The sequence below is a fragment of the Equus przewalskii genome, chromosome 7, assembly GCF_037783145.1.
Source record: "Equus przewalskii isolate Varuska chromosome 7, EquPr2, whole genome shotgun sequence".
Taxonomy (NCBI): Eukaryota; Metazoa; Chordata; class Mammalia; order Perissodactyla; family Equidae; genus Equus; species Equus przewalskii.
In genome coordinates, this window is record NC_091837.1 from 93,860,062 (window position 1) to 93,887,876 (window position 27,815).

At 40.7% G+C, this 27,815-nt stretch overlaps 1 protein-coding gene across 22 annotated transcripts in view; it reads left to right on the forward strand.

The window, feature by feature from the left end:
- The window catches only part of ATP9B (ATPase phospholipid transporting 9B (putative)), a 280,418-nt gene that overhangs the window by 105,248 nt on the left and 147,355 nt on the right, over positions 1-27,815 (forward strand). For 10 of the 22 annotated variants that reach the window (XM_070627960.1, XM_070627961.1, XM_070627971.1 and 7 more), the window contains one exon: positions 14,800-14,880. The exons of the other annotated variants lie outside the window; for them this stretch is intronic. In XM_070627960.1, coding sequence (XP_070484061.1) covers positions 14,800-14,880 — 81 coding nt within the window. The remainder of the gene's footprint in view (positions 1-14,799; positions 14,881-27,815) is intronic. 22 annotated transcript variants of the gene reach the window in all.

Genomic DNA, 27,815 nt, shown 5'->3' on the forward strand with positions numbered 1-27,815 from the left:
ATGTTATTTTCCTCTATCTCAAAGAACTTCTTTCAACATGTCTTGTAGGAGAAGTCCACTAGATTAATTGTGACAGTTTCCGTTTGAAGAGTGTCTTTATTTCACCTTCGTTTTTGAAAGATGTTTTTCAAGTTTTAGTTTGACAGTTTTTTTCTATCCCCACCATTTCAAAGCCGTCATTGCTTTGTCTTGTGACTTATGTAGTTCTGAAGTATTCTCCATAGCCATTCTTGTCTGGTCTCCTCTTTATCTTCTAGGTCTTTTTCTTGGGGCATTTTAAAGATATTTTGGGGATGATTCTTCTAGGAATGTGTGTGTGATATATCTTGATTTGTCTTGCTTTGGGTTTGTTGGGCTTCTCGGATCTGGAGGTTCATTGTTTTCTTCCCATGTAAAAATTTTCAGCCTTTCTTTTCCGTATCTTTTTGCTCAAACCTCTGTATCTGCAACATGAAGGACTTGTGGGTTAAACCACTCAGCACACCTGCAGGTATTGAGGCTCTGCTGCTTTTCTTGGTCTTGGGTTCTTTCTGTGACTCTGTTTTGTTTTTGTTTTTGTTTTTTGCTGAGGGAGATTCACCCTGAGCTAACATCTGTGCCAGTCTTCCTTTATTTTGTATGTGGGTCACTGCCACAGCAGGGATGCCAACTAATGGTGTAGGTCCTCACCCAGGACCCAAACTCGGGTCACAGAAGTGGAGTGTGCCAAACTTAACCACTAGGCCATGGGGCTAGCCCCTCTGTGACTCCATTTTGATAGTTTCTGTTGCATTATCTTTAAATTCACTAATTTTACCTTGTGCAGTATCTAGTGTTCTGTTAAGAATGCCCAGCAAATTGGTGTGTGTGTGTGTGTGTATGTATGTAAGGAAAATTGACCCTGAGCTAACGTCTTTTGACAATCTTCCTGTTTTTTTGCTTGAGGAAGATTGTCACTGAGTTAACATCTGTCCCAGTCTTCCTCTACTTTATGTAGGATGCCGCCACAGCATGGCTTAACAAACAGTGCTAGGTCCATGCCCAGGATCTGAACCTGTGAACCCCAGACCACTGAAGTGGAGCATGTGAACTTAACCTCTACACCACCAGGCTGGCCCCTACCCAGAAAATGTTTTTATCCCAAATATTATGTTTTTAATCCCTGGAGGTTCCATGTGGTTCTCTTAGTTTTGTTATTGTTTGAATACCTTTCTTTTTCTCCTAATGTCCTCATAGTTTCATTTAAATCTTTCAGTAGTTTATACTACTTACTCTTCATCTGTTAATTCCATTATTTCCTGTGTTATTCCTGGGTATGTTTCTATTTTTTGAGTTTTCTTTGTTACAGATCACACTTCTTCTACTTCTTTGCGTGTCTGGTAATGTTTTATCAGATGCTGGATATTGTAAATGTTATATAGTCTTTCTTCTTTCAAAACCTGTTTATCTTTATTTTCTTAGTTCCGCAACTTGCAGATCCACCTGATCTTTCAAGGCTTGTTCTTAAACTTTGTTGGGGTAAGCCTGGAATCCCCATAATGTGATGCTAGTTTAGTCCTACTACAAGGGCCTGATCCTCTGGGATAACTGTGGAAATCCGTGGTCTTTCGAAGGTGCCTCTAACTCTAGCTGGTCAGACTTGATCTCTTCCCCACTCTGTGTCATCTCTGGGCTGGTTCAGGGTCGAGCTCTTGGGTTGTACTGTGCCTGGTCAGACATCACTTTCCCCTGTGCAGGTGCGTGTTAATCAGGAACAGCCTCGGGGAGCATTGTCCAGGTCCCTGTCACTCCAGGTGTGATTTGGCAGTCAGGAACAGACTCGGGGAGCATTGTCCAGGTCCCTGCCACTCCAGGTGCATGTTGGCAGTCAGGAACAGACTCGGGGAGCATTGTCCAGGTCCCTGCCACTCCAGGTGCGATTTGGCAGTCAGGAACAGACTCGGGGAGCATTATGTAGGTCCCTGCCACTCCTTCTCCCCATTGTTCCTTCCAGTGTTCTGCACATGCTAGCTGTCACACTTCCGTGACACTGACCTCTAGCCCTAAATTCAGAAAGACTGCCTTCCTCTGCTCGGCCTTCTCTCTTGCCCTGTGGTATGGAAATCCTTTTATGCAGGAAGCTGGCCTCATAAGGCCTCATATCTGTGTTCTCCTTTCCCAGGGGTTACTGTCCTGCGATTATCCCAGAAGCACTGAGTCCAGTGTCTGAAAACAGCTGTTTCATCTATGTTGTCCATTTTCCCGTGTTTTTGGTGGGAGAGCGAGTCTCATACCAGCCTCAACAACATAGCTTATAGTAGTCATTGGCTAATTTATTTATTTTTATTTTTTTTTAAATTTTTTTGAGGAGGATTAGCCCTGAGCTAACTACTGCCAGTCCTCTTCTTTTTGCTGAGGAATCCTGGCACTGAGCTAACATCGTGCCCATCTTCCTCTACTTTATACGTGGGATGCCTGCCACAACATGGCGTGCCAAGTGGTCTATGTCCACAACCGGGATCGGAACCAGCGAACCCTGGGCCGCTGAGAAGTGGAACGTGTGAACTTAACCACTGCGCCACCGGGCCGGCCCCTCACTGGCTAATTTCTAATGAGAAATATGAGTGCCTTTTGGACTAAGTAAGCTGTATGACATTGCAAATTATAATTTAAAGCATAAATTTTTCTTTTTTTTTTTTTTTAAAGATTTTAGTTTTTCCTTTTTCTCCCCAAAGCCCTGCTGGTACATAGTTGTATATTCTTTGTTGTGGGTCCTTCTAGTTGTGGTATGTGGGATGCTGCCTCAGCGTGGTTTGATGAGCAGTGCCGTGTCCGCGCCCAGGATTCAAACCAACGAAACACTGGGCCGCCTGCAGCGGAGCATGCGAACTTAACCACTCGGCCACGGGGCCAGCCCCTAAAGCATAAAATTTTTAAAAATATAAACCAACGGGTCTTTGTTATTGGAGGATTTACTTGTCATAGGGATGTACCTACCAGGAGTTTTGGACGTTCCTCGGGCCATGCTGCCTCTGCCTGCAGGTGCCTGCGTGCCAGCTGTCCCCTTACCTTGGCTTCCGTTTGTACTTCAGGCCACCCAGCCAGTCTCTTAGGACTCATGCTTTCACAAAAGAGATGGAGATTAAATTTTTTGCTGATTATAGTAGTAATACGTGTATTGAAAATAATATATAAATTGTTAAAAAAATGAAAAACACTCATAATTTGGCCATTTAGCATTGGCTGCCACTCACACTTGGTGTAAACTCTTCCAGACGGTGCACTTCTCTACCCTTACCCTCACCACACACTTGCCCAGCTGGATAATGCGATAGATAGTTTTTTTCCTGTCAGGATATTTAATCAACAGTATGTTTTGGGTCATATTTTTTATATTAGAAAATGTATATCTTTTCAAGTATTTTATTAGCTGCATGGTATTTGACAAGTTATAACTTCTGTAATCAGCCTGAGAGTGGTGAATATGAAATTTAACACTTGTGATGTTTTATAAATAGTGGTGGAGATCAAAAGATAGGCATGTTTCAAGGATTTTGATTCTTTTGCCAGAATGCTCTCCAGAAGACTACAGCAACTTATGCATTTCCTGTGTATTGGTCAATTGACCTGTCAGGCTTCTCCAGTCTGATAACTGAAAAAATTTTATATTTAATTTTTTTGTGATGTTGAAGCTATATCTTAATCAAGGAAGTGTGTTTCTTGTATTTTTATTTTGTAAGTTTCTGTTCACGTTGTCTGTCCACTTTTGTATGTTTTTAAAGACATCTTTATACAAGCATGCATCAGTTAATGACAGGAATATGTTCTGAGAAGTGTGTTAGGGGATGTTGTCGTTGTGCGAACATCATAGTGTGTGCGTACACAAACCTGGCTGGTGTAGCCTACTTTGCACCTAGCTCTGTGGCGCTGATCTTGTGGGACCACCATCATATGTTCAGCCACTTGTGACTGAAGTGTCGTTATGTGGCATATGACTGTGTATACTTTATCGCTTTTCATTTCCAGTTTTTTCAGTCTTTTCTAAATGTTTTTGTTTATATCTTTTGTCCATATAAAAGTGTAGAATGTTTGTATATTGTGACTACTAGTGCTTTTAAAATGATTACTTATGTAAGATGATAGGGATGCTAATTATTGGTACAATGGCAATCATATTATGATATATAAATGTATCAAATTAACACATTGTACACCTTAAATTTGCACAATGTTGTATGTCAAGTATATTTCAATAACAAAATAAAATGGCTACTGCCTTTTCTTTTATGCTTAGACTATTTCCACTCCATTATTATATTTTGAATGATTACTTTTTAAGTAATTCCTGCTTTGCATATAAAATCTTCAATCCATCTTGCATTTATTTTGAGTGAAGCTGTGAGTGGGAAATCAAACTTAAAATGAAACTTGTTAGCTGTTTGCAGCAGTACCATTTTGTGAGTGGCACACTGGGTTTGCATGCCGTCAGCACTGCCCTCAAATGGCTACGTGGTGCCCAGCTCTCAGCATCAGTTTATGAACATGCCTCTCTCTATACTTTTGCCAAGTATGTGGTGCAGTCCACTCTCCCAGTCTGTTTCTTAACTTCTCGCTGTATAATATCTTTTGCCATATAAATGTTTTAAATTTTATGTAGGTAAGTGTTTATATGTTTTCCTATGTGCTTATGGATTTTGTGTTGTGTCCAGAAGGCTGTTCTCCCACCAATATTCGTTTATCATTTTAACCACTTTCAGTTTGTCAGTAGGTGGTCTAAAGGTGAGCAGCTGGTCATTAGCATTTATAGTCTTATGATTATTAACACATTATTCCCCGCACACAGACCCATAGAGAAGGAAGTTTGATCATGTCACTAACTCTGCGTGGCTAAAAGATTGTTTTAAGAGTGCAGGTCAAGTAGGTTATTTTTAGTACATACTGTTTTCTGGGCCAAATCCTGCCTCCCTCCAGCCGGAGCTTTCTCTGCCTGTCTCCTCCTCCTCACCCTCAGACTTGGTCCTTTTTGTTTGCTTTTCTTGTTATTTTTCATGTAGCAAAATACAGCTGTACTATCGCCTACTACTTAAAACATCTAGTTTATAACTCTCATTCTATTTGTTAAAATGAGTTAGTTTTTATCATGAGACATTGATGTAGCCTGTTGACTTTCTCATGTACTTTGAGCTGGTTACTGGGTTAGTGCTGCTATTTCTCAGTTGCATGTTTCCTCCTTTGTGTCCTTTTTTTTTCCTTTTTCCTTTTTCTGGCATTCCTCTGCCCATAATCTCTCCAGGATTAAAGGTGGAGGTAAAGATCATGAGTCCTAAATGACTGGGAGGATTTCTGCTTGCTGTCATGCTTGGATGGTGACCCCACCCTCCAAGTCTTTCCCTTGGAGCCTCACTTTCAAGAATTCTGGAGTCGCTAGGGTGGACACTTGGAAACAGTTGCACTAAATAATCATTTGTAGTAGATTTAATTTGTTAAGAGTGTTGGAAAAGAAAGGGCAAGGTTAAAATACTATGTTAGAGGGCCAACCCTGGTGGCCTAGTGGTTAAGTTTGGCATGCTCTGCTTTGGTGGCCCGGGTTCAGTTCCTGGGTGCAGACCTACACCACTTGTCTGTCAGTGGCCATGCTGTGGTGGTGGCTCACATACAAAAAAAGGAAGATTAGCAGCAGATGTTAGCCCAGGGCGAATCTTCCTCAGCAACAGAAAATACTATATTTGAATGAATTTGTCTCAAAGAAAAGCCAAACAAGTGAGTGTGTGGTGTACGATTATGTTAATAATAGAATTCTAGGGTAGTGGATCCGCAGTGACAGAGGCTAAGAGTTGGGGGAGGGAGGCCTGCAGACTGGTGCAAAGACACTTTTGGGGGTGATAGAAATGTCCAATATCTTCATTGTGGTGGTGTCATAGGCATATACATGTATTAAAATGCATAAAATTGTACTCTTTAAACATGTGCAATTTATTGCATATAAGTTATATCTTAATAGTTAAAATTCCACTGTTATTATCTGTATCTTTGAGTATTCTCTTTGCCATTATCACAGGAAGTGACATTTTATTATATTCAATATTATAAGGATGTTTTGTTCATTTTTATTAGTGAAATGTGTAAATTTAAAAATATAAAGTTATAGTATACAGTTCATATAATGCTAATTTAAAAATTTTATTGTTGATGCACTTTGACAGATAATGTGATTAAGCATTTGGGTGAAGTAACTGTATGGTAAATAAAAACATTTTAAGTTTTGAAATGACCATAAAACCCGAAAGCAGTATATCCTAGAAAAGAGGAAGTTTAACTGAATTTCTGATTCATCAATCAATTTAAATTTGTAGCTTCATATAATTTGGCGTGTATGTATAATTTTTTTTTTTTATAGAAAAGGAAGTCTAATCTCATTATGAATACAGTCAAGGCCATCTGGTTTTCATTTACTAGCTTACACTGCCCATAGCTGTCACTCATTTTTGATTTTTCTCTCTCCCTCATGTAATGGACTTGGGGAACGTTTGGTGTCGTTTGCTTTTTGTTGCATCATCGCTTGCGCATTGTGTCCGTGGTGATGCCAAGAATAAACCTGAAGAACTGAGGACACTACCAAGAATACCCTTTCCAATTTTGTTGCGTTCCCTAAAGTGATCAGACAATTAAAATGTCAACAAGCCTTTTAATAATAGCTGTGCTGCAGAGCCTGCAGCAGCAGGTGTGGTTTCTCGTTGCTTCACACTTGTGTAGAAGGCACGCTTTTCAGGCACCATAGATGTTTGGGAAATACATTTCTGGCTTTTGTGATCAGGCAAATTTATTACCAACAATGAAGTCATGGTAATTTTCAATAAATCATGGCTTGCTGATTTATTTCAAAAGACCCATATAGCAGTAAACAATACCATTTACATTTAATTAGCTTTATTGAACGAAAGGCAATTTTATTTGTAATGAACCACATGTTATGATTAAGGATGTATTTTAATGACCTTTAAGTAATGCGAGCAAATGTTGCCCTTGACCTAATAGCAGAGGCTTTCCTACATTATTGAAAACTTCAGAATGATTTTTAAATTATCATGAAAAGCTTCGAATGACATTCTCATTATTGTGCCATTATTCAGTCCTTTGGTGTCTAATACACTAGATGAAACGCATTCCTCTAAATGTTCATGTGCATGTAGAAATGAGGATTGTTGCTAGCTTGTTCTTTATTTCCTTGTATCAAAAGGGAGTCTTGAGAAAGTATATGAATTTCGTTTTTTGAAGATTACTGTGACAGTACAACACTTAAATGAGTGATTCTCGAACTTGCCTTATCCCAGAAATCATTTGGCTGCTTATTAAACATTCTAGTCAAATTTTTATACGTCTAAAATTACTATACACGTAATTTCTCCTTGTGTAAACTAGCTTGACCTAATTAACTTGAAAATAAATTTTTATTAGTTTACATATAGTCTCCGTTGCACTAGCAGACCCACTGTGGTGGGCTCGTGTGTTCACCCTTCGTTCAGTGTAGCATCTCTATTCTCTAGAAACCTGGAAAATAATTTACGTATTTTCCAGGCCTCCTTGAAGGTATGTAAATGAGCTTTTCCAAGTTAAATGAATTCTCAAAGAATTTGCAAGCCAGCCGGGAATGAGGATGAATTACCTTCTGCCCCATTGGCAGTTTTCTGCTGGCAGGTGCCATCCTTAGCTTCAGGGACTTGACTGGCAGTTGCTGTGTAGGCAGTGACCTGTGCACGCTGGAGTCAGAACTCCATTGGTGTATCTTGAACTCAATAGTTGCAACAGTATTTTCCATGGTGGATCATTTTGGTAACATTCTGAGAGTAATTTTTGGAGGTTGAGTTGTGAGACTCATCCCTTCCTAGGATTTTGGAAGAATCTCATTCCATATATTAAATTCTTTTCTACTCTAAGATCTAGGGTGGTTTCTGTATGTCAGATCCTCTACTAATATACCTCAAATCAATATAGAAGTTTTTTTCCCTCCTCAGCATCCCAGAGGTGGGTGGTCCAAGGCTGAGAGGGCAACTCCGAAATCCTTGACAGGTGACTTCCAACTGTGCCCCAAATGTCTGGTCCCTCTGCAGGCCAGCCAGCGGGAGGGGAAGGGCAAGGAGAGTGCTTGCAGCCCAGACATGGCACATCACTTCCCGTCACACTCCATTGCCAAGCGAGCCACCTGGTGAGAGCCAGCTGGAAGGATCGCTGAGGGGTATGTTCTTGGGGGCCCAGATGCCCATCTGAGGCTTGGCGGTTTGTCTTTGAAAGGAGGTGGGAAGAAAGGTGGGAAACAGTCTCTGTCCACCATTTCATCATTTTGTTTTTGAGTTTCTTTGATTTCCTCTCACACTTCTTACTGGACAGTATGCACTAAGCCTTTTCAGTGAGTCCTCGTGGAGGGTTTTACGGCCCTCAGAATGGTGCTCCCTTTGGAATTGCTGCTATGATCACCATTGTTGTTAGAATCACTAATTTCATACTTGTTTTTCAAGAAACTCTAAGCAAATTGAAAATTTCTGTTTTCCTCACTCACCTGGATTAAAGTAGGAAGTAAATGTAAACGTCAAAATAGTAAATATGTCTTTTAGAAATGAAAGAAGCCATATCATTTTTAGACCGTTACTTGTTTTCTGTTAAAGAACATTTTCTTTAAGTGGTAGAGCGTGACATACAACCAACCAGTGGGGCTGCCACTGATGGAGGAGATGTGACAACGAGGAGCCCAGTACACAGCCCTGGAAGCCATGGCTGTCTGGCCTCCCTTTCTGAAAGAATCATTGGGATGCATGCACAGAAGCAACAGGAAAGGGAAAGACCAATTTAAATTGAAAAACTGAGCCTAGATTAATTAGGTGTTCCAGGATCAGAAGAAAATAAATGCAAGTCTCTAATGTATTTTAAGAAATCTGAGAGGATATTGCAATCCAAACAGGAGCTATGAAATAGATCATGTGGAAAGTAAGACCTCTTAGAAAGATACATGGTTGCTGAAATCAAAACAAGAAAATAGGACTGGAAAATGAATCGTTCTCCATCTCAGAACATAGAAATGGTGGTCACCGTTTCTAGCTTGGTCCTCAGTGCTACCTGTAATCATTTTGTTGGTGTGTTTTTAATCGTATGGAGGTAAAACTGGTGTACGGTAAATTTCACATAATTAAGTTGCACACTTCGATACACCTGTGAAAGCATCTCCAGAGACGAGAGCGAAGTACCTGTCACTGCTGCCATGAAGCCCTTTTGTGTGTGTGTGGTCCACTGTGTTCCTCTGGTCGTGGTGTGCTTTCATACTTCTCCACTCTCCCTTAATCCTGATCCACCTGCCCTTCTGTCATCAAATGATTTTTTCTCACAGAGAAGAAAGATTATATCAAATGGAAATTCCTTCAATTTCCCACCAATAAGGGAACAATATTATCCCTACTGGTGCCTGCCCCCTACCTTGCCTATTATTACAACGAAGAATTGTTCCTTCTATCTAAGGACAATTCTTCTATAGCTTTTGCCTAACCCTGAATTTCCGAGACCTCCACTGGTCAATGATTTCCTGCCCTCTCTTTTCCTAATCTCTCCCTCTCTGATAGCCCCTTTCTCTTAGCCCTTAGGCCTTCAGTCTATTCTAGTGTCTAAAGTGTTCCTTCAGTTCCCTCCTCAATTTTAGGTTAATTGAATGTATCTAGAAATTTTATTTATTTATTTATTTAGTTTTGTGAGGAAGACTGGCCCTGAGCTAACGCCTGTTGCCAATCTTCCCCTTTTGCTTGAGGAAGATTGTCCCTGACCTAACATGTGTGCCAGTCTTCTTCTGTTTTGTATGTGGGACACCACCGCAGTGTGGCTTGATGAGTGGTGTGTGTAGGTCCACACCCAGGATCCGAACCTGTGAACCCTGGGCCGCTGAAGCGGAGTGCATGAACTTAAGAACTACACTGCTAGGTTGGCCCCTTAGAATTCTATTTTTATATCTAGCTGTACCTCTTTGCATTCTTGTTAGTAGTTGCTAGAGATTACAATATGTGTTTAACTAAAAGTGTATTGTGAAAAGTTAAAATTGTATCACTTCACATAAATGGTAAGAACCTTCCCATTGAATAGATCCATTTACCCTACCTATCCTTTATGCTAAAAGTGTATTGTGCCTTTTTTGTATGCATGTATTTTTATATGCGTTTATATACTTTTTATATGCATTGTCTACATAATTATAAACGGTTCCAGTATTTTATCTATATTTTAAAGAATTTAAGTGAGAAACAAGATTTTTGTTTTTCTTCTGATATTTACCATTTTTGTTCCTCACTGTTCCTTCCCTAAAGATCTGAGTTCCTACTAGCTATTTCCCTTCAGGCTAAAGAACTTTTGTTAGCGTTTCCTGGGGTATGTCTGCTAGCCGTTAATTCTCATTTTCATTTGTCTGCAAATATCGTTATTTCATCTGTTTTTGTGAATGATATTTTGTGGAGCATTGAATTCTGGGTTGACAGCTTTTTTCCCCCATGCACTTTCAATATACTTTGTTCCACCATCTTCTGCTTCCATTATTTGTACTGAGGGACCAGTGTTATTTGATAGTTGTTCCCTGTATGTAATGTGTCATTTTTCTCTAGGTATTTTTGAGATTTTTCTTTATCTTTGGTGTTTTAGCAATGACTGAAATTTTTTAATTTAACTGTCTGGCTGGGGAGTTTTTGGGCTTCTTGAATCTGTCCATTTGTGGCTGTCAACAAATTTGGCATATTTTTAGTCATTCTTTCTTCAAATAGTTTTTCTTCTCCATTCTGGCTCTGCTCCTTCCAGGAGCCGAGCCACAAGCATGTGGACCTCCTGATGTTCTGTCAGCAGGACTGCGACCACATGTGTTTTCAGAATCTTTTTTTCTGTGTTCTTCAGAATCGTTATCTCTTGACCTGTCTTCAAGCTCCCTGACTCTATTCTGTCATCTCTAATCTACTGTTAAACCCGTCTAATGAATTTATTTCAGATACTATGGTTTCTCAATTCTAGAATTTCTGGGTTTTTTTTCCCTTAAATATATTTTCTTTTTCTGTGCTGTGGTTTCCTCTGTGTTTATTCTTTAGGAAAATATTTTCCTCTAAGTCTTTGAGATGTTATAATAACTGCTTTGAAATTCTCATCTCTTAATTCTGATGTCTGGTCCTGTCAAAATTAGTCTTCATTGATTGAATTCTTTCTTGAATATGGATCTCTTGTTTTTTTTCTTCGTATGTGTAGAAATTTGGATTGTATCTGCAACATTGTTAATGGTACATTGTAGAGACTGGATTCTGTTCTGTTCTTCTGAAGAGGATTGGTGTTTTGTTTGGCTTTAAGTGGTAGTTAACTTGGCTAAAGTCAAACTCTGAACTCCGTCTTTCCTGCAGGGGGCTGCTGCTGAGGTCTTCGTTCAGGTCTTTCAGCTGAGCTGGAATTTGAATTTCAGACACTGGTAGAAGCTCACAGAGACAGCAGAGGAGTTTCTTCCAGCAGGAGGGGAGAGCATGCCAACTGTTCTGAGAAGCAGAGATGAGCTTGCCCTCCTTTCTCTACTCTGGCAGTGTCAGTGTCAGGGCTTGTTTCTTCTCTGCTGCTACAGTCCTTGTGCACCATGCAGCAATCCTAACTCTGCTTTTCAGTCATCCCCTCCTCTTTCCCAGACCTTTCATCTGGAAGGGTCTTATGCAAGAAACATGAAGCATTTTTTACAGAAAAATATTTTTAAGCAACTTAACCAGCAAGAGACATCATGTTTAGGAATTGGTCAAGAAGAAATCCAAATCTTCAAATCTTTTCAAAATGGCTTTATATAACCCACCACCCATTTTTGTCCTGAAAATTAGAGTCTCGGGAGTGTCCCAAAACAGATCATTCCCTTCCTGGGACAACAGCACTTAGTAATCAAAGCCTTATTAAGGCATGCACAAGGGAGGAAGGTGAGGGAAGTGGGATCAGGCTCGTGGTCCACTGCTGCCAACTGCAGCTGATCTGGAATGCCAACCACCAAATTAACAACCGTGAGGCGCCCCCGAGACAGACAGGGCAGTGAGGTGCTCACTGTCCTTGTCATGGGCTTCCTTGCCACTTGCAGCTGGGGACAGGGGTCACTGCTTGGGACCAGTAGCAGTTCGATTTCAGGTGGCCCATCCGAGCATGAGCTCTTGCTTGCAGGCAGCTCATGTGACCCAGACAGCCCAGGCAGCGTCCAGGATGTTTTCATGGTTTACATCCCTCCTAGAGGTCCCAGTTCTGCACAGCTCCCAGGCCTGAGGTGTGTCCGTGAGCCTGTTCCTGCACTCAGCTTGGCACTGCTTGTGCTGCTGCCAGAACAGCCCTGGCAATGTCGGGTCCAAGTTAGAGTTGGGCAGGTGTTTGGGATCTGTGAGTCCAGGGTTCCAAACGATGAGACTTCTAGGCTGCACCATGAGAACACGAGAGCTCAGCCTCAGATGTGGCATCCGCTCCAAGGAGAGTTCCAGAGCAGAGTCTGGACGGGAGCACAAGTCATGTGTGTGGAAGGACGTTGGGAGTGTCGAGAGGTTGGCACCTGCTCTCTCACGACAGATCAGGAAGCTCACCGTGTTCAGTTCACTGAGTTAATGATGGGTGACAACCTTCTGAAATCTCAGTTGTACATTATCGTCTGTCAGTTGTGTCGTAGGTGCACTCCTTCACCCTTTCTGTGAAATTTCAGTTGTACATTATCGTCTGTCAGTCGTGTCGTAGGTGCACCCTTCACCTTTCTTGCCCACCCCCACCCCCCCTTTCCCCTGGTAGCCACTAATCTGTTCTCTTTGTCCACAGGTTTAAATTCCTCATGTGAGTGGAGTCATACAGAGATTGTCCTTCTCTATCTGGCTTATTTCACTTAATGTAATTCCCTCAAGGTCCATCCATGTTGTTGCAAATGGGACGATTTTGTTCTTTTTTATGGCTGAGTAGTATTCCATTGTGTATATATACCACATCTTTTTTATCCAATCATCTGTTGATGGGCACTTAGGTTGCCTCCACGTCTTGGCTATTGTAAATAATGCTGCAGTGAACTTTGGGGTGCATGGGACTTTTGGAATTGCTGACTTCAAGTTCTGTGGATAGATACCCAGTAGTGGGATAGCTGGATCGTATGGTAGAGAGTCCTATTTTTGGGTGGTTATTCTTTTCTTTTCATCAATTTTATTAGCACTCACTAGATTGTTGTATCAAACCTGCGTTCATATTAGTGAATTTCCTTTAAATTTGGAAGTTTCTTTTTGACTCTCCAACTGAGCATTTTTCAGTTATGTTCAGGTCTATGTGGCACCTCTTGTTAACTCTTATGGTGCTATGAGATGGAAGAGAAATCCCAGTCTTCCTTCAGAGGACAGCTGAGAAGCTAGAAATAGAGGCCATGTGAAGGCAGGGTGCTTCCTGATGCAGAGTCCTGTGCAGGAGTGTAGAGACAAATACAGGCCATGGGTCTTTAATTCTTCATTTATTTGGACTAATGTCATTATTATCTCATTTAAATTTCAGGCCTGTAGTAAAGACAGATTTTTTTAAAACTTTTGTATTGTTTTTATTTGTCTGCTTTCTGATTTCAAATTAAGAGAATTTTTTTAAAAAACGACTGAAATATCAAGAATTAAAAGACTTTTAAAACCTTACCCTAAAAAGCTCAAGGATACGTAATCTCCATTTGTGGATATAATATACTCAGTATTATTTGGGTCCACATGCATCAATTTGAAAAGTACACTAGCATATTTGGGTTATAACAAACTTAATTGGTTACTTTACATCCACATTATCCTTGACATACTCACTGTATGATTTCAGGTATGCTTCATACTGTATGCTTTGGGGTTTAGTTTTATAATGTCAAGTGTAAGCTGGTCAGTTTAGTAAGAATGGGTTTACCACACAGAAGATTGGCAAAGTCACACTTCCCTGGGCTGTCTAGTGAATAGCCCAATGAAAATCTCATGTGCGATATGGTTTTTATTATAAATATATCTTTGCTTAATTTAACTCCTTTAATATTAATAAAATTACATAGGGTTTTGAAAGCTAATCTTTCTGGATCAACAAACATACTTTTATAATTATCTTAAAATAAGGTGCTTAAGATCTCATCTCCGGAGACTTAATTGTTTAAACTTTTACATGTTGCCAATAAGTGGAGTAACATGAAGCATATATCTTTTCTGCTTCAAAACTAATTCTGTGAAGGTAGCTATGATGTGTGAATAGTCAAAACCTTCCCCTACAGTTTTATAAATACAGGTCGTGGGAATATGGTTCACGCACAAGGGAGAAATGCAGTGTCTTCATGGCTTTAAGGAAGGCGATTGTTAGCTTATAGTGAATGCAGTAGCTGCTGTAAACACATCTGTAAAAGCATGTGCAAATAGATCTAGGAATTTACTAAATTGTTTTATAAAACTTATGTGGAATTGTGGTGATTACTTAAACCCCACTGAATACTATGATACCTGTATAACTTCTAAAGCTCATTCACAGCCTCCACCTTGAAAACTGGAATCGTGCAGCAGCCCCAGGCCATCTGTATATTACAATTGTCTCCTAGTACTGTTGACACACACCTGTCATTAGGCAGCAGCAGTCTGTTAGAATTAAGGGAAATCGCCACACCTCTGTTGAGCTTAAAAATCGTCTCTTTTAGTTATCTCCCATTCTAATTCATAGTGTTGGCACGCAGAATATAAGAAAATCAAGCATGACTTTTGGTAAATAATATATGAAAAATACTAGTTGGTAATTGAAAATTTTTCAAGTAATTTTGTTTAATTATAATGTAATTAATTTAGATATTCTGTATTCCAGGACCTTTTTTCTATAAATGCTTACGTTTATGCTCAGAAACCACAATTGGATATTCATAGTTTTGAAGGCACATTTACCAGGGTAAGTTAAATATTTTGTTAAATGCAAATATATTAATTGTGTACGTATTTAAAAATAGCAAACCTTTGTTTTGAAAGAATAATTAAGTCAAGAATAAATTCAAACAGTTTTGAACTAAATAGGGAAAACCTAGAGAGTGTTTCAGGTTCTTAAATTTCCCTATATCAAATATCTCTCTGGGATGCATTCAGTGTAGTTCTATTTTTCAGCATATTTACTCTTGATAAGAGCCTTCTTGCTTAAAATATTATGAGTCAGTAACATGAAGCAATTTAGTTATTTCACTTTGACTTTGGATAATAGTTAATATGCTATGATATCCACATCATTTCTTGATTTTTCTTAACTGGTTGAATGGATGTATATGTGTGTGTGTTCATTTCCTTATATGCATATGTATGTTTCATTCTACATTCTTTTCATTATTATAGTGTTTTTGTATAGCTTGAGGCCCCTCTCCGCCTGACTATTTAATAGAGTTTGGAGGACTCAACTTTTGGATTTATACTGATATTATAAATGCTTTATAATACTTGAGAGACTTTAATATATGACTATAGTTTATATTTAATTGCTGCAATTATTTTTAAATTATTTTCATTTTTATTATTAAATTTTTATTAGTTAATTATTTTTTAAGATTTCTGTTGGTACAGTAAGCTTTGTTTCACTCTTGGTTGTCCACAAAGATTGGCAAACAAGTTGAGAAAGGACTTACTAAGGGTATCTTATGTACCAGATAGTGTGCAAACTATGGGAATGCAAAACTGAGGATGCCTGTGGAGGAGCTGGACATCACTGTGTAGCTTTGTCTCTGTGAGGGCTGCAGTAAAAGCATGTTCAAGACGTTCGTGAACACACAGAGGAGGACATCCTGGTGATAAGCGCTTTGCAATGAGTTCTGAAGAAAATTAAGATCTTTTTGTGTTTTTGCAAAAGTCTTTATAAAAAAATCATGTTCTTCTTAAATACAATTTAGCATATGTGAGAAAAAGTCTTACAAAAAGGTACCCTTAGTACAATAAATTAAAAGAGTTATTAACTTAACCACTATTAATGATTTGGAATATTTCTTGCTTTCTACCTTTTGGTTTCATAGATTTATACTGCTTACCACTTGCTACAAGCTGGAAATGTTTGCTAGACAATGTGTGGAAGCACATTGAAGTCCGAGAAGGAGAGCAAGCGAGAAGTATGGCTGAAAACACCAAGGGTGCAAAGTGCAGTTCACATGGAGAGTGTGCAAGTGAGTCTGCGACTGAGTGTGCAGCTGACTGTGCATGATAGAGTATATGCAGCTGAGTGTGCGACCGCGTGTGTCTGTGTGCAGCTGAGTGTGTGCGGCTGAGTGTGCGTGATAGAGTATATGCAGCTGATTGTGTGGCTGCGTGTGTCTGTGTGCAGCTGAGTATGTGCGGCAGAGTGTGCGTGATAGAGTAAATGCAGCTGAGTGTGTGACCATGTGTGTCTGTGTGCAGCTGAGTATGTGCGGCTGAGTGTGCGTGATAGAGTATATGCAGCTGAGTGTGTGGCCGCATGTGTCTGTGTGCAGCTGAGTATGTGCGGCTGAGTGTGTGACTGCGTGTGTCTGTGTGCAGCTGAGTATGTGCAGCTGAGTGTGTGGGTATGCACGACCGAGGGTGTGACTTATGTGACTGAGTGTGTGCATCTGAGCTTGTGTGACTCTGTGTGCGACTGAATGTGTGACTGATTGCGTGTAAGAGTATGCAGGTGTGGCAGGAGGGAGGATTGGGAAGAGTAGCCAGTCTCAATCCTAAAGGTCTTGTCAAAAGAAGGAGGAAGCCATTTAAGGATTTTCAGCTTAAATGTCAAGTTATAATATTGGTGTTTGTAAAAGACTCCTCTAGACTTCCTGGTTCCCTTAGGATAATGGCCTCTGTACCCCCAGCCTCCCCACACCATACAGACCAGCTATGAGAGTAGATAGGATCACCTGTATGTAGCTCATGCACACAGCAAAAATGTGAAAAAGAAAATACTGCAAACTTTAATTTACTCTCAGTGGGGAAAGACATCCAAAATGGCACGGTCAGCTCCAGAGCCAGGATAGCACAGAAGAAAAGAATTTGTCCTAGGATCTTGAGTTCTTGAAGACATTTTAGTTAATTTAAGATACATTCACTTTGTATGAATTGTTGCAAGTTCTTAATAAGTGTAATTCAAATAAACGGCCTTTCATTGTCTTCATTTGATGTTTTTAACAAGATTTTGTTTTACTCATTTTAAATATATTAATCTGGACTTCTGGATTATTTAAGATGAAAAATCTTTATTTTTGTCTGCATTGTTCAAAAAGGAGAAAAGAAAAACCATGCTAAATAACTAGTTTTGTAACTAGACAATGGAATTCAGTTTAATTACTGACATTATCAACCGAACATTTTAAAAAATGGTATCTGCTTGTATTCCTTTTTATGGTATAATATACAAAGGAGAAAATATGTGTTTCTTTTGTATCAGCCCAAATACTTAAATAAGAATCAGAGCAAATTAATTCAAGTGTCTGATGGCAGTAGACGTGTTGTGTATTTTGTTGCCTGCACAGAGTCTGATGCTATCAATGTGCACATTGTGAATGACACCTGCTTCCACTAACCTCGGAACAACGGTGGAGTAACTAAACCTCTGACTGTTTGACATTTTATGCTATATAAATTTTTCATATTGTTATTGATATCATTAATTTCACTGATTATTCAAGATTTAGCTATTCTCTCTGAAGTTTGGGGTTTAAAGCTGTAGTCAGTTTTGAAATATTAGCAGTGTTCGTAGTACTTCAATATCATAATCCAATTTAATCTTTTTTATAATGCATTTTTTGATGTAATTTCTTTTGCAAACCATAGCACACTTATTGTTGTTCGTGTCTTTTCCAGCCAAAATACTCCCCTTTAAAAAAGCAAATCTCTACTGTTTGTTAGGTAGGGTACACTACTGAGAAAACAGCTTGAAATTGTAACATTTTACATTCTCCCATCCCAAAGCAAATTTTATCTTTTCAAACTATATAACATGAAGGAGAGGGATACCCAAAGAGAAAGTTATTTAGCAATAATTTCTTTCTTGCCTTCCCAATCTTTATTCTGTACTATATGAAACTGGTAAAGAACTATCTTTTACAATAGTTTTCTCAATGTTTGAAAAATTTTTAGTGTTTAAAGTCCATCATTGTTATTACAGAATTGCAAGACAACTGCATAGGTATTGTGTGTTCGTCAGCACATAATTGTGTTAGAAATAGACAAAAAGCATTCAGGTCATTAAATAGTTGTAGAAAAGTAATGGGAGAACCAACTTAAATTTCTAAAACTAAATTGTATAGAACCTTTTATTTGCAGTTCAGGAAGCCTTATAAAATTTTTTTCCTGAGGAAGATTAGCCCTCATCTAACATCTGTCCCAGTCTTCCTCTAATTTATATATGGGTTGCCCTGGGATCTGAGCGCTGCTAGGTCTATGCCCGGGATATGAACCCACAAACCGGGGCCACCAAAGCAAACCATGTCAAACTTAACTACTACTCCACAGGGCTGGCCCCTTTTTGTAAGATTTTTATTTTTGTCATTTATTTATTTACTTTTGAGGAAGATTAGCCCTGAGCTAACATCTGCCACCAATCTGCCTCTTTTTGCTGAGGAAGACTGGCCCTGAGCTAACATCCATGCCCATCTTCCTCTATTTTTTAACTGTGGGACGCCTGCCACAGCATGGCCTGATATGCAGAGTGTAGGTCTGCACCTGGATCTGAACTCGTGCACCCCAGGCCTCTGAAGAAGAATGTGCGAACTTAACTGCTGTGCCATCTGGCCAGCCCCTTTTTTTTTTTGTCATTTTTTTCATTTTTGTTAAATTAAGGTTATGAAAGTTAACATCCTTGTGAAATTACAGTTGTACATCATTATTAGTCATGTTGTAGGTACACCACTTCACCCCTAGTGCCCTCCCCCCACCCCCCTTTCCCCTGGCAACCACCGATCAGTTCTCTTTGTCCATATGTTAACTACTACCTATGAGTGGAGTCATACAGAGTTCGTCTTTCTCTGTCTGGCTTACTTCACTCAACATAATACCCTCAAGGTCCATCCATGTTGTTGTGAATGGGACGCCTTTTCGTTTTTTATGGCTGAGTAGTATTCCATTGTATATATATACCACATCTTCTTTATCCAATCATCAGTTGCTGGGCACTTAGGTTGGTTCCATGACTTGTCTATTGTGAATAATGCTGCGATGAACATAGGGGTGCATGGGACTTTTGGAATTGCTGATTTCAGGTTCTTAGGATAGATACCCAGTAGTGGGATGGCTGGGTCACAAGGTATTTCTATTCTTAACTTTTTGAGGAATCTCCATACTGTTTTCCATAGTGGCTGCACCAGTTTGCATTCCCACCAACAGTGTATGAGGGTTCCCTTTTCTCCACAGCCTCTCCAACATTTGTCATTCTTGGTTTTGGATATTTTTGCCATTCTAACAGGTGTAAGGTGATATCTTAGTGTAGTTTTGATTTGCATTTCCCTGATGATTAGTGATGATGAGCATCTTTTCATGTGTCTATTGGCCATCCGTATATCTTCTTTGGAGAAATGTCTGTTCATGTCCCCTGCCCATTTGGTAATTGGGTTGTTTGATTTTTTATTGTTGAGTTGTGTGTGTTCTTTGTATATTATGCAGATTAACCCTTTGTCGGATAAATAACTTGTGAATATTTTTTCCCCATTAGTGGGCTATTTTTTTTGTTTCAATCCTGTTTTCCCCTGCCTTGAAGAAGCTCTTTAGTCTGATGAAGTCCCATGTGTTTATTCTTTCTATTGTTTCCCTCATGTGAGGGGTTATGGTGTCTGAGAAGATTCTTTTGAAGCTGATGTCAAAAGAGTGTACTGCCGATATTCTCTTCTAGAAGACTTATTGTTTCAGGCCTAATCTTTAGGTCTTTGATCCATTTTGAGTTTATTTTAGTAAATGGTGAAAAAGAATGGTTGATTTTCATTCTTTTATATGTGGCTGTCCAGTTTTCCCAGCACCATTTGTTGAAGAGACTTTCTTTCCTCCATTGTAGGCCCTCAGCTCCTTTGTCAAAGATTAGCTGTCCATAGATGTGTGGTTTTATTTCTGGGCTTTCAATTCTGTTCCATTAGTCTGTGCATCTGTTTTTGTACCAGTACCATGCTGTTTTGATTACTGTAGCTTTGTAGTATGTTTTGAAGTCAGGGATTGTGATGCCTCCAGCTTTGTTTTTATTTCTCACAATTGCTTTCGCAATTCAGGGTCTTTTGTTGCCCCATATGAATTTTAGGATTCTTTGTTCAATTTCTGTAAATAATGTCATTGGAATTCTGATTGGGATAGCATTGAATCTGTAGATTGCTTTAGGTAGTATGGACATTTTAAGTATGTTTATTCTTCCAATCCATGTGCATGGAATGTCTTTCCATCTCTTTACGTCGTTGTCGATTTCTTTCAAGAAGGTCTTGTAGTTTTCGTTGTATAGAGCTTTCACTTCCTTGGTTAAATTTATCCCAAGGTATTTTATTCTTTCTGTTGCGATTGTGAATGGGATTGAGTTTTTGAGATCTTTTTCTGTTAGTTCATTGTTAGCATATAGAAATGCTACTGATTTATGTATGTTGATTTTATACCCTGCAACTTTGCTGTAGTTGTTGATTGTTTCTAATAGTTTTTTTATGGATTCTTTGGGGTTTTCTATATATAAGATCATGTTGTCTGCAAACAGCGAGAGTTTTACTTCTTCGTTGCCTATTTGGATTCCTTTTATTTCTTTTTCCTGTCAAATTGCTCTGGCCAAAACCTCCAGTACTATGTGGAATAAGAGTGGTGAAAGTGGGCACCCTTGTCTTGTTCCTGTTCTGAGAGGGATGGGTTTCAGTTTTTGTCCGTTGAGTATGATGTTGCCTGTGGCTTTGTCATATATGGCCTTTATTATGTTAAGGTACTTTCCTTCTATACCTATTTTATTGAGGGTTTTTATCATAAATGGATGTTGGATCTTGTCGAATGCTTTCTCTGCATCTATTGAGATGGTCATGTGATTTTTGTTTCTCGTTTTGTTAATGTAGTGAATCACATTGATTGACTTGCGGGTGTTGAACCATCCCTGTGTCCCTGGTATAAATCCTACTTGATCATGGTGTTTAATCTTTTTGATATATTTCTGTATTCGGTTTGCAAAAATTTTGTTGAGGGTTTTTGCATCTGTGTTCATCAGTGATATTGGCCTGTAGTTTTCCTTCTTTGTGTTGTCCTTGTCAGGTTTTGGGATCAGGGTGATGTTGGCTTCATAGAATGTATTAGGGAGTGCTCCATCTTCCTCTATTTTCTGGAATAGTTTGAGAAGGATACCTATTAAATCTTCTTTGAATGTTTGGTAGAATTCTCCAGAGAAGCCGTCTGGTCCTGGACTCTTATTTTTGGGGAAGTTTTTGATTACTGTTTCTATTTCTTTACTTGTGATTGCTCTATTCAGATTCTCTGTTTCTTCCTGATTCAGTTTGGGTAGGTTGTATGAGTCTAGGAATTTATCTATTTCCTCTAGGTTGTTCAGTTTGTTGGCACATAGTTTTTCATAGTATTCTCTTATGATCCTTTGTATTTCTTTGGTATCTGTTGTGATTTCTCCTCTCTCGTTTCTAATTTTATTTATTTGAGACTTCTCTCTCTTTTTGTTAGTGAGTCTGGCTAAGGGTTTGTCAATTTTGTTAATTTTTCTGAAGAACCAACTCTTTGTTTCATTGATCCTTTCTACTGTCTTTTTTGATTCAATATCATTTATTTCTGCTCTAATTTTTATTATTTCCCTCCTTCTACTGACTTTGGGCTTTGTTTGTTCTTCTTTTTCTAATTCCGTTAGGTGTCATTTGAGGTGGTTTATGTAAGATTTTTCTTGCTTATTGAGGTGAGCCTGTATTGCAATGAATTTCCCTCTTAGGACTGCCTTTGCTGCATCCCACATCATTTGGTGCGGTGTGTTTTCATTTTCATTTGTCTCCAGATAATGTTTGATTTCTTCTTTAATTTCTTCAATAATCCATTGTTTGTTCAGTAGTATGTTGTTCAGTCTCCACATTTTTGGCCCTTTCCCAGCTTTATTCTTGTAGTTGATTTCTAGTTTCATAGCATTGTGATCAGAAAAGATGCTTGATATTATTTCAACCCTCTTGAACTTATTGATGCTTGCTTTGTTTCCCAAGATATGGTCTATCCTTGAGAATGTTCCATGCGTGCTTGAGAAGAATGTGTAACCTGCTGTTTTTGGATGAAGTGTCCTATATATATCTATTAGGTCCATCTGATCTAATTTTTCATTTAATTCTATAATTTCCTTGTTGATTTTCTGTCTGGATGATCTGTCCATTGGTGTTAATGGGGTGTTGAGGTCCCCGACTATTATTGTATTGCTGTTGATGTCTCCTTTTAGTTTTGTTAATAGTTTCTTTACGAGTTTTGGTGCTCCTGTGTTAGGTGCGTATATATTTATAAGCGTTATGTCATCTTGGTGGAGTGTCCCTTTTATCGTTATATACTGCCCCTCTTTATCTTTCTTTATCTGTTTTGCTTTGAAGTCTACTTTGTCTGATATAAGTATGGCAACACCTGCTTTCTTTTGTTCATTGTTAGCTTGGAGTATTGTCTTCCATCCCTTCACTTTGAGTCTGTGTTTGTCTTTGGGGCTGAGGTGTGTTTCCTGGAGGCAGCATATTGTTGGATCTTGTTCTTTGATCCATCCTGCCACTCTGTGCCTTTTGATTGGAGAGTTCAATCCATTCACGTTTAGAGTGATTATTGAAACGTGGGGGCCTCTTGTTGCCATTTTATCACTTGTTTTCCAGTTCTTTTGCATTTTGTCCTGATGGAGAGCTGTTACTTTGTGTTATTGTCCTTCTGCTTATCTGCTTTGTTCTGGATTTTGTAACCCCTTTCCTTTTTTTGATTTTTCAGGAATGAGGTTCTTCCTGAGCATTTCTTGAAGAGGAGGTTTTGTGGCGATGAACTGCCTTAACTTTTGTTTATCTGGGAAAGTTTTTATTTCTCCATCGTATTTGAAGGATATTTACGCTGGGTAGAGTATTCTTGGCTGCAGGTTTTTGTCCTTCAGAGTTTTGAATATTTCATTCCAATCTCTTCTAGCTTGTAAGGTCTCTCCTGAGAAATCTGCTGATAGCCTTATGGGGTTTCCTTTGTAAGTTATTTTCTTCTGCCTGGCTGCCCTTAGTATTTTCTTTTTGTCGTTGACTTTTGCTAGTGTCACTACTATATGCCTTGGGGTTCTTCTTGCGTTAATAAAGTTTGGAGATCCATTGGCTTCTGTCACATGGGATTCCATCTCTCTTCCCAAGTTCGGAAAGTTCTCAGCTATTATTTGTTTGAACAGGCCTTCTGCCCCCTTCTCCTTCTCTTCTCCCTCTGGGATACCTATAATCCTTCTGTTGCATCTCCTAATTGTGTCGGATAATTCTCAGAGAGTTTCTTCATTTCTTTTTAGTCTTAGTTCTCTCTCCTCCTCTGTCTGCAGCATTTCTATATTCCTATCCTCCAAACTGCTAATTCTGTCCTCCATATTATCGGTCCTGCTGTTTAGACAGTCCAGATTTTTCTTGATCTCCTGCATTGTGTTCTTCATCTCCAGTATTTCTAATTGGTTCTTCTTTATAGTGTCAAGCTCTTTTGTGACATAGCTCCTGAACTCATTGAGTTTTCTATCTGAATTCTCTTTTAACTCATTTTTTTAATAATGGCAGTTTTGAAATCGTCGTCATTTAGGTTATAGATTTCATTGTCTTTGGGATTGTTTTCTGGGTGCTTATCATTTTCCTTCTGTTCTGGAGATTTAATATATTTTTTCATACTGCTTGATGGCATGGATTTGTGCCTCCTCATAGAGATAGAGTTTAGTCGCTGCTTCCACTTGTTGTGACTGGTGTTGGGGGGGGGCAGCTGTTTAGACTGCACCAACCAGGAACCCTGTCAGCTGTTACTGACTGGACCTGGACCCCTCCTCATAGTCACAGTGGTCCTGTGGGGTTCCTCGTCGATTTTGGGGGCAATCGCACGGGGGCCTCAGGCTGCTGGTGCCTACTGTTGCAGCCCACTTGGACATGCTCCCTCCTTGTGGTCTGCAGCGGTGTTGTGGGCTTTCCCAGCAGCCAGCAGCAGGATCACCTTTAATCGCCACTTTGTCCCTAACAGAGCCCACCAGATCACACTTGTCCGCTATAGGTCCCAGCAGAGCTAGGGGTATCTTCTGCAGTCTGTCGTTAGCTGTGCTACTTTTGCCCCAGGGCCTTCCCGCCTTGCGATTGCCAGTTGGGACCTCTCCACTAGTGCTGTGCAGAGGCTTTCGCTGAGGCTGCTGTAGGAACCTGTTGTTCCCCCCTGGACTATGTAGCCGTTTCACCAGAGCTCCACTCTGCCCCACTCCACTCTCCTGGGCCTGGTGGTGGCTTGTCAGCTGCTGCCTTGTGGGGAATTCTGCTCTAGGGAGCTTCCTGGTGTTCCGAATGCTGGGCGGGGCCTCCCAGCTAATGGCAAGCAGAGGCTTTCCCTGCCAAGTGGGTGTGGCACCCCAGAGCCTCCCCCCGATCCGCAGAGCCAGGCGCTGGAGCTCCAACCCTGTCCCCAAGCACGTCCACGGGAAGTCCAGGCGACCCCTGCACCAACCCGTGCGCCGGAGACCATGGGCCCAGCAGCAGCTTGCTGTCTGGTGCCGTGCCTGGGAATCTGCCCACTGGGAGCTTCCCTTTATTCTGGATTCTAGGCGGGGCCTGCCTGCTAATGGCGAGCGGAGGCCTTCCCTGCCGGTGGGTGTGGGACCCTGGGGATTCCCCCTGGGCTTAGGTGTAATCGCGGGGGGCTTGAGTAGGGCTGTTGTCACCTGTTTCCACCTTTGCTCCGTTGGTGAGTGCACACTCCCACCCTCGATGTGTGGCGATGCCATGGGGGAGTCCACTGGAAGAGAGCCTCCTGCAGGAACTAGGCTCTCCAGGGGTCGGGGGTCAGAGAGTTTTCACCTGTTTCCACCTCCTCCCGGGGGGAAGTCCATCCGCCTTCCGATGTATAGTAGCACTAGACTCTTAGGCGTCTTGAGATGCTATCTGGATATCCTTTGTTAATCGGTGAATGTCCAATTAGTTGTAGATTCGATGGGGGAGAGACAAAGAAGACCACTCACTCCGCCGTCTTGGTCCCACCTATTAGCACACTCTTATTGCAATTGTCCTCTTAATTGGGTTGGTACCCAGTGTAGCTGGTTGCTAGGCTCAGGGGCATACAGTTGTGATAGGCCTGAGACCAACAAGGCTGATCTCAGTTCTCTTAGGAGTGCAGCTGAGTAGGGCTAGCCGTTGGCATGGAGGCACTCAGTTGTTTCAGGCTGTGGAAGGTGGGGCTGATCCTTTTTATGGCTATTTGTGAAACACAAGTTTTCTGCCACTGATAAGCCTCACCCCACTCTGGACCACATACACTGTCAGCACAGTCCTGGTCCGTGCACACTTCTCAACCCCCTGGAGCATACCCCACTGCCACACTGCAGAGGCCCCCACCTCTGCCCCAATGCCCCCCACAGTTCACCTGGTCCTCACACAAGCCCTGCCCGACAGAGGCAGACACCTTTGTCTGCCTGTAGAGGATCAAGGCACTCATTCAATGCAGGCTGAAAAGTAGCCTGAGGGCTTGCTGTTAGGTGGGGCCAGTCCCTAGGGCGGGTTGCCTGCCCTGGCTGAACTGGATTAAATCCGTGCTCCAGTGGGTGTGGCAGACCCCTGGGCTAACAGCCCAAGGAATGCACCTCAGTGGCCCCCACCTGTGTCCATATCACCACGCCTGGACCAGCTCAGAACAATGGCCCCACCAATGTCTCAGTCTCCGGAGAGGATCCTCCTCTCACCAAGATGCCCCCAGAGCCCACCAGGTGAGTCTCGTTTCCCCAAAGGACAGTCAGCCTTCTCTCTGGTGATTTTAGGTTGCTGCAATGAATGAGTTTGTGCGTGGGCCTTTTAAGACCCGGATCTTTTCGGCTTTCGGCCGATAGCTTTTCTGGGGTGTCCTTGCTGCAGTTAATAGCCAGCAAAGCCAGATAGTAAGACCCCCTCTCAGTTGGGCTGAGTCCGAAGGATGGTTATAGCAGTATCGCCCCTGCTCCGGACCTCACTCCTCCAGGGAGGGCTGCGTAACTTAGGTTGGCTCCCACCTGGCCAGCTGAGAAGCTCTGCTGCTCCCAAAGGTGGCTTTTTTCCTCTCCTGCCAGAGTTACTGCCTCTTCTGCCTTCGTCAGGACTGTCCCTTGTCGTGGGGGTTCTGTTTATCCAGTTTTCAGTTTTCAATTCAGGGTGATTCTTCCTAAAATTGTTGTAACCTGGTTGTGTTTGTGGGAGGAGGCGAGCTCAATGTCTGCTCACAGCACCATCTTGACGAGAACCAGCCGGCCCCTTTTTTAATGTGCTTATTTCTCTTGGAGTTTGACACAATGGGAAAATAGTATTTTAAAAGATACACACGTGTTAATAATTTTTAAATTTCCGTATTAAAAAAACCATAGGAAGAGTTTTCAACTAAGTCATCCTCGTTTGTGCTTTTGTCGTCAGTTGATGATGGGCAGCTGTGGGCAGCGTGGCCTAAAGGAGCACTTAAAAGATGTGCAGTTGGGGCCAGCCCTGTGGCATAGTGGTTAAGCTCGACACACTCTGCTTTAGCAGGCCGGGTCTGTGGGTTCAGATCCCAGGTGGGGACCTACACCACTCGTTAGCCATGCTGTGGCTGCACCCTACATATAAAGCGGAGGAAGATTGGCATAGATGTTAGCTCAGGGCTAATCGTCCTCAGCAAGGAAGGAAAAAAAAAGGTGTGCCCGTACACATAAGGTGGCATGGAATCACAGCCACTGCTGACTTCACGTTGAGTGCCACAGGGAGCTTTGGACATTAGAGGAAGAGCTCCATGTTTGTTCTCTGATTCATTCGCTTGGTGGACAAATTCGAGTGCCTTTTCTGTGCTAGGTGCTCAGAAGGTCAAGGTCACGTAGCTCACAGTCTGTTGGGTAGATAAACATGGGAATTGCTGTGATACAGTGAAAGTAATTCAGAATTCCTATTAGAGAATAATTTATTTCGTAACTTAAATGATAAATGTGTGAATTGCTGAATTAATGTGTGAATTAGGATGTATCCTAATTATATGCTCAGTTTGCTAGGTCATGACTAAAAGTACTAGATTAACATACACTGAAAGGATATGCCCTCTGGTCCATATTTGGGAAATAAGAGTGAGGCTCTATAGATTTTTGTATCTCCAGCAACATCTATCGGAGTTAGATTCTAAGACCATATCTCTGTGAATGAATCAGAAATTGGTCCTTTCAGTTCAGTCATAAATTCAAGCACAAGATAGTTAATGCATAGAGTCCACCTACTTCTGTCTTTTAAAGTTGATTCTTTGTTCTATAAAACCAAAATTCAAAGGGAAAATTCAGTTTTTCCTGGATTATTTATTTCTGAGTTAGGCAGTTTTTCTCTCTTCACCTTGAACAGCTACTTTAATTATAAACAAAGGGAACAAACAGCACTTCCCTGCCTGGCGTTTTCCCGTGGAAGAAACAAGGGACATTGTTGGAATACGGGGTGGAATAGTTAGGATTCTTGTCTTATGAAGACTGATGGTTGTATGTGAGCCCCTGTGCAAGAGCTGGACTTGATTCCAGAACAGTGAGAAGATTGTGACTGTATTTTCACCATCAGTATAAAACTATATAAAAATAAAATGTTTAAAGGGACCAAAGAAATTCTAGCCTTATCATCCTAATATAAATATTAACATTTTTTGGACTATTCCCCTTCAAGTTGTTTCCCATAAACATACATACTTATATTAGGACAACATAAGCCTCATTTTTTCCACTGTAAA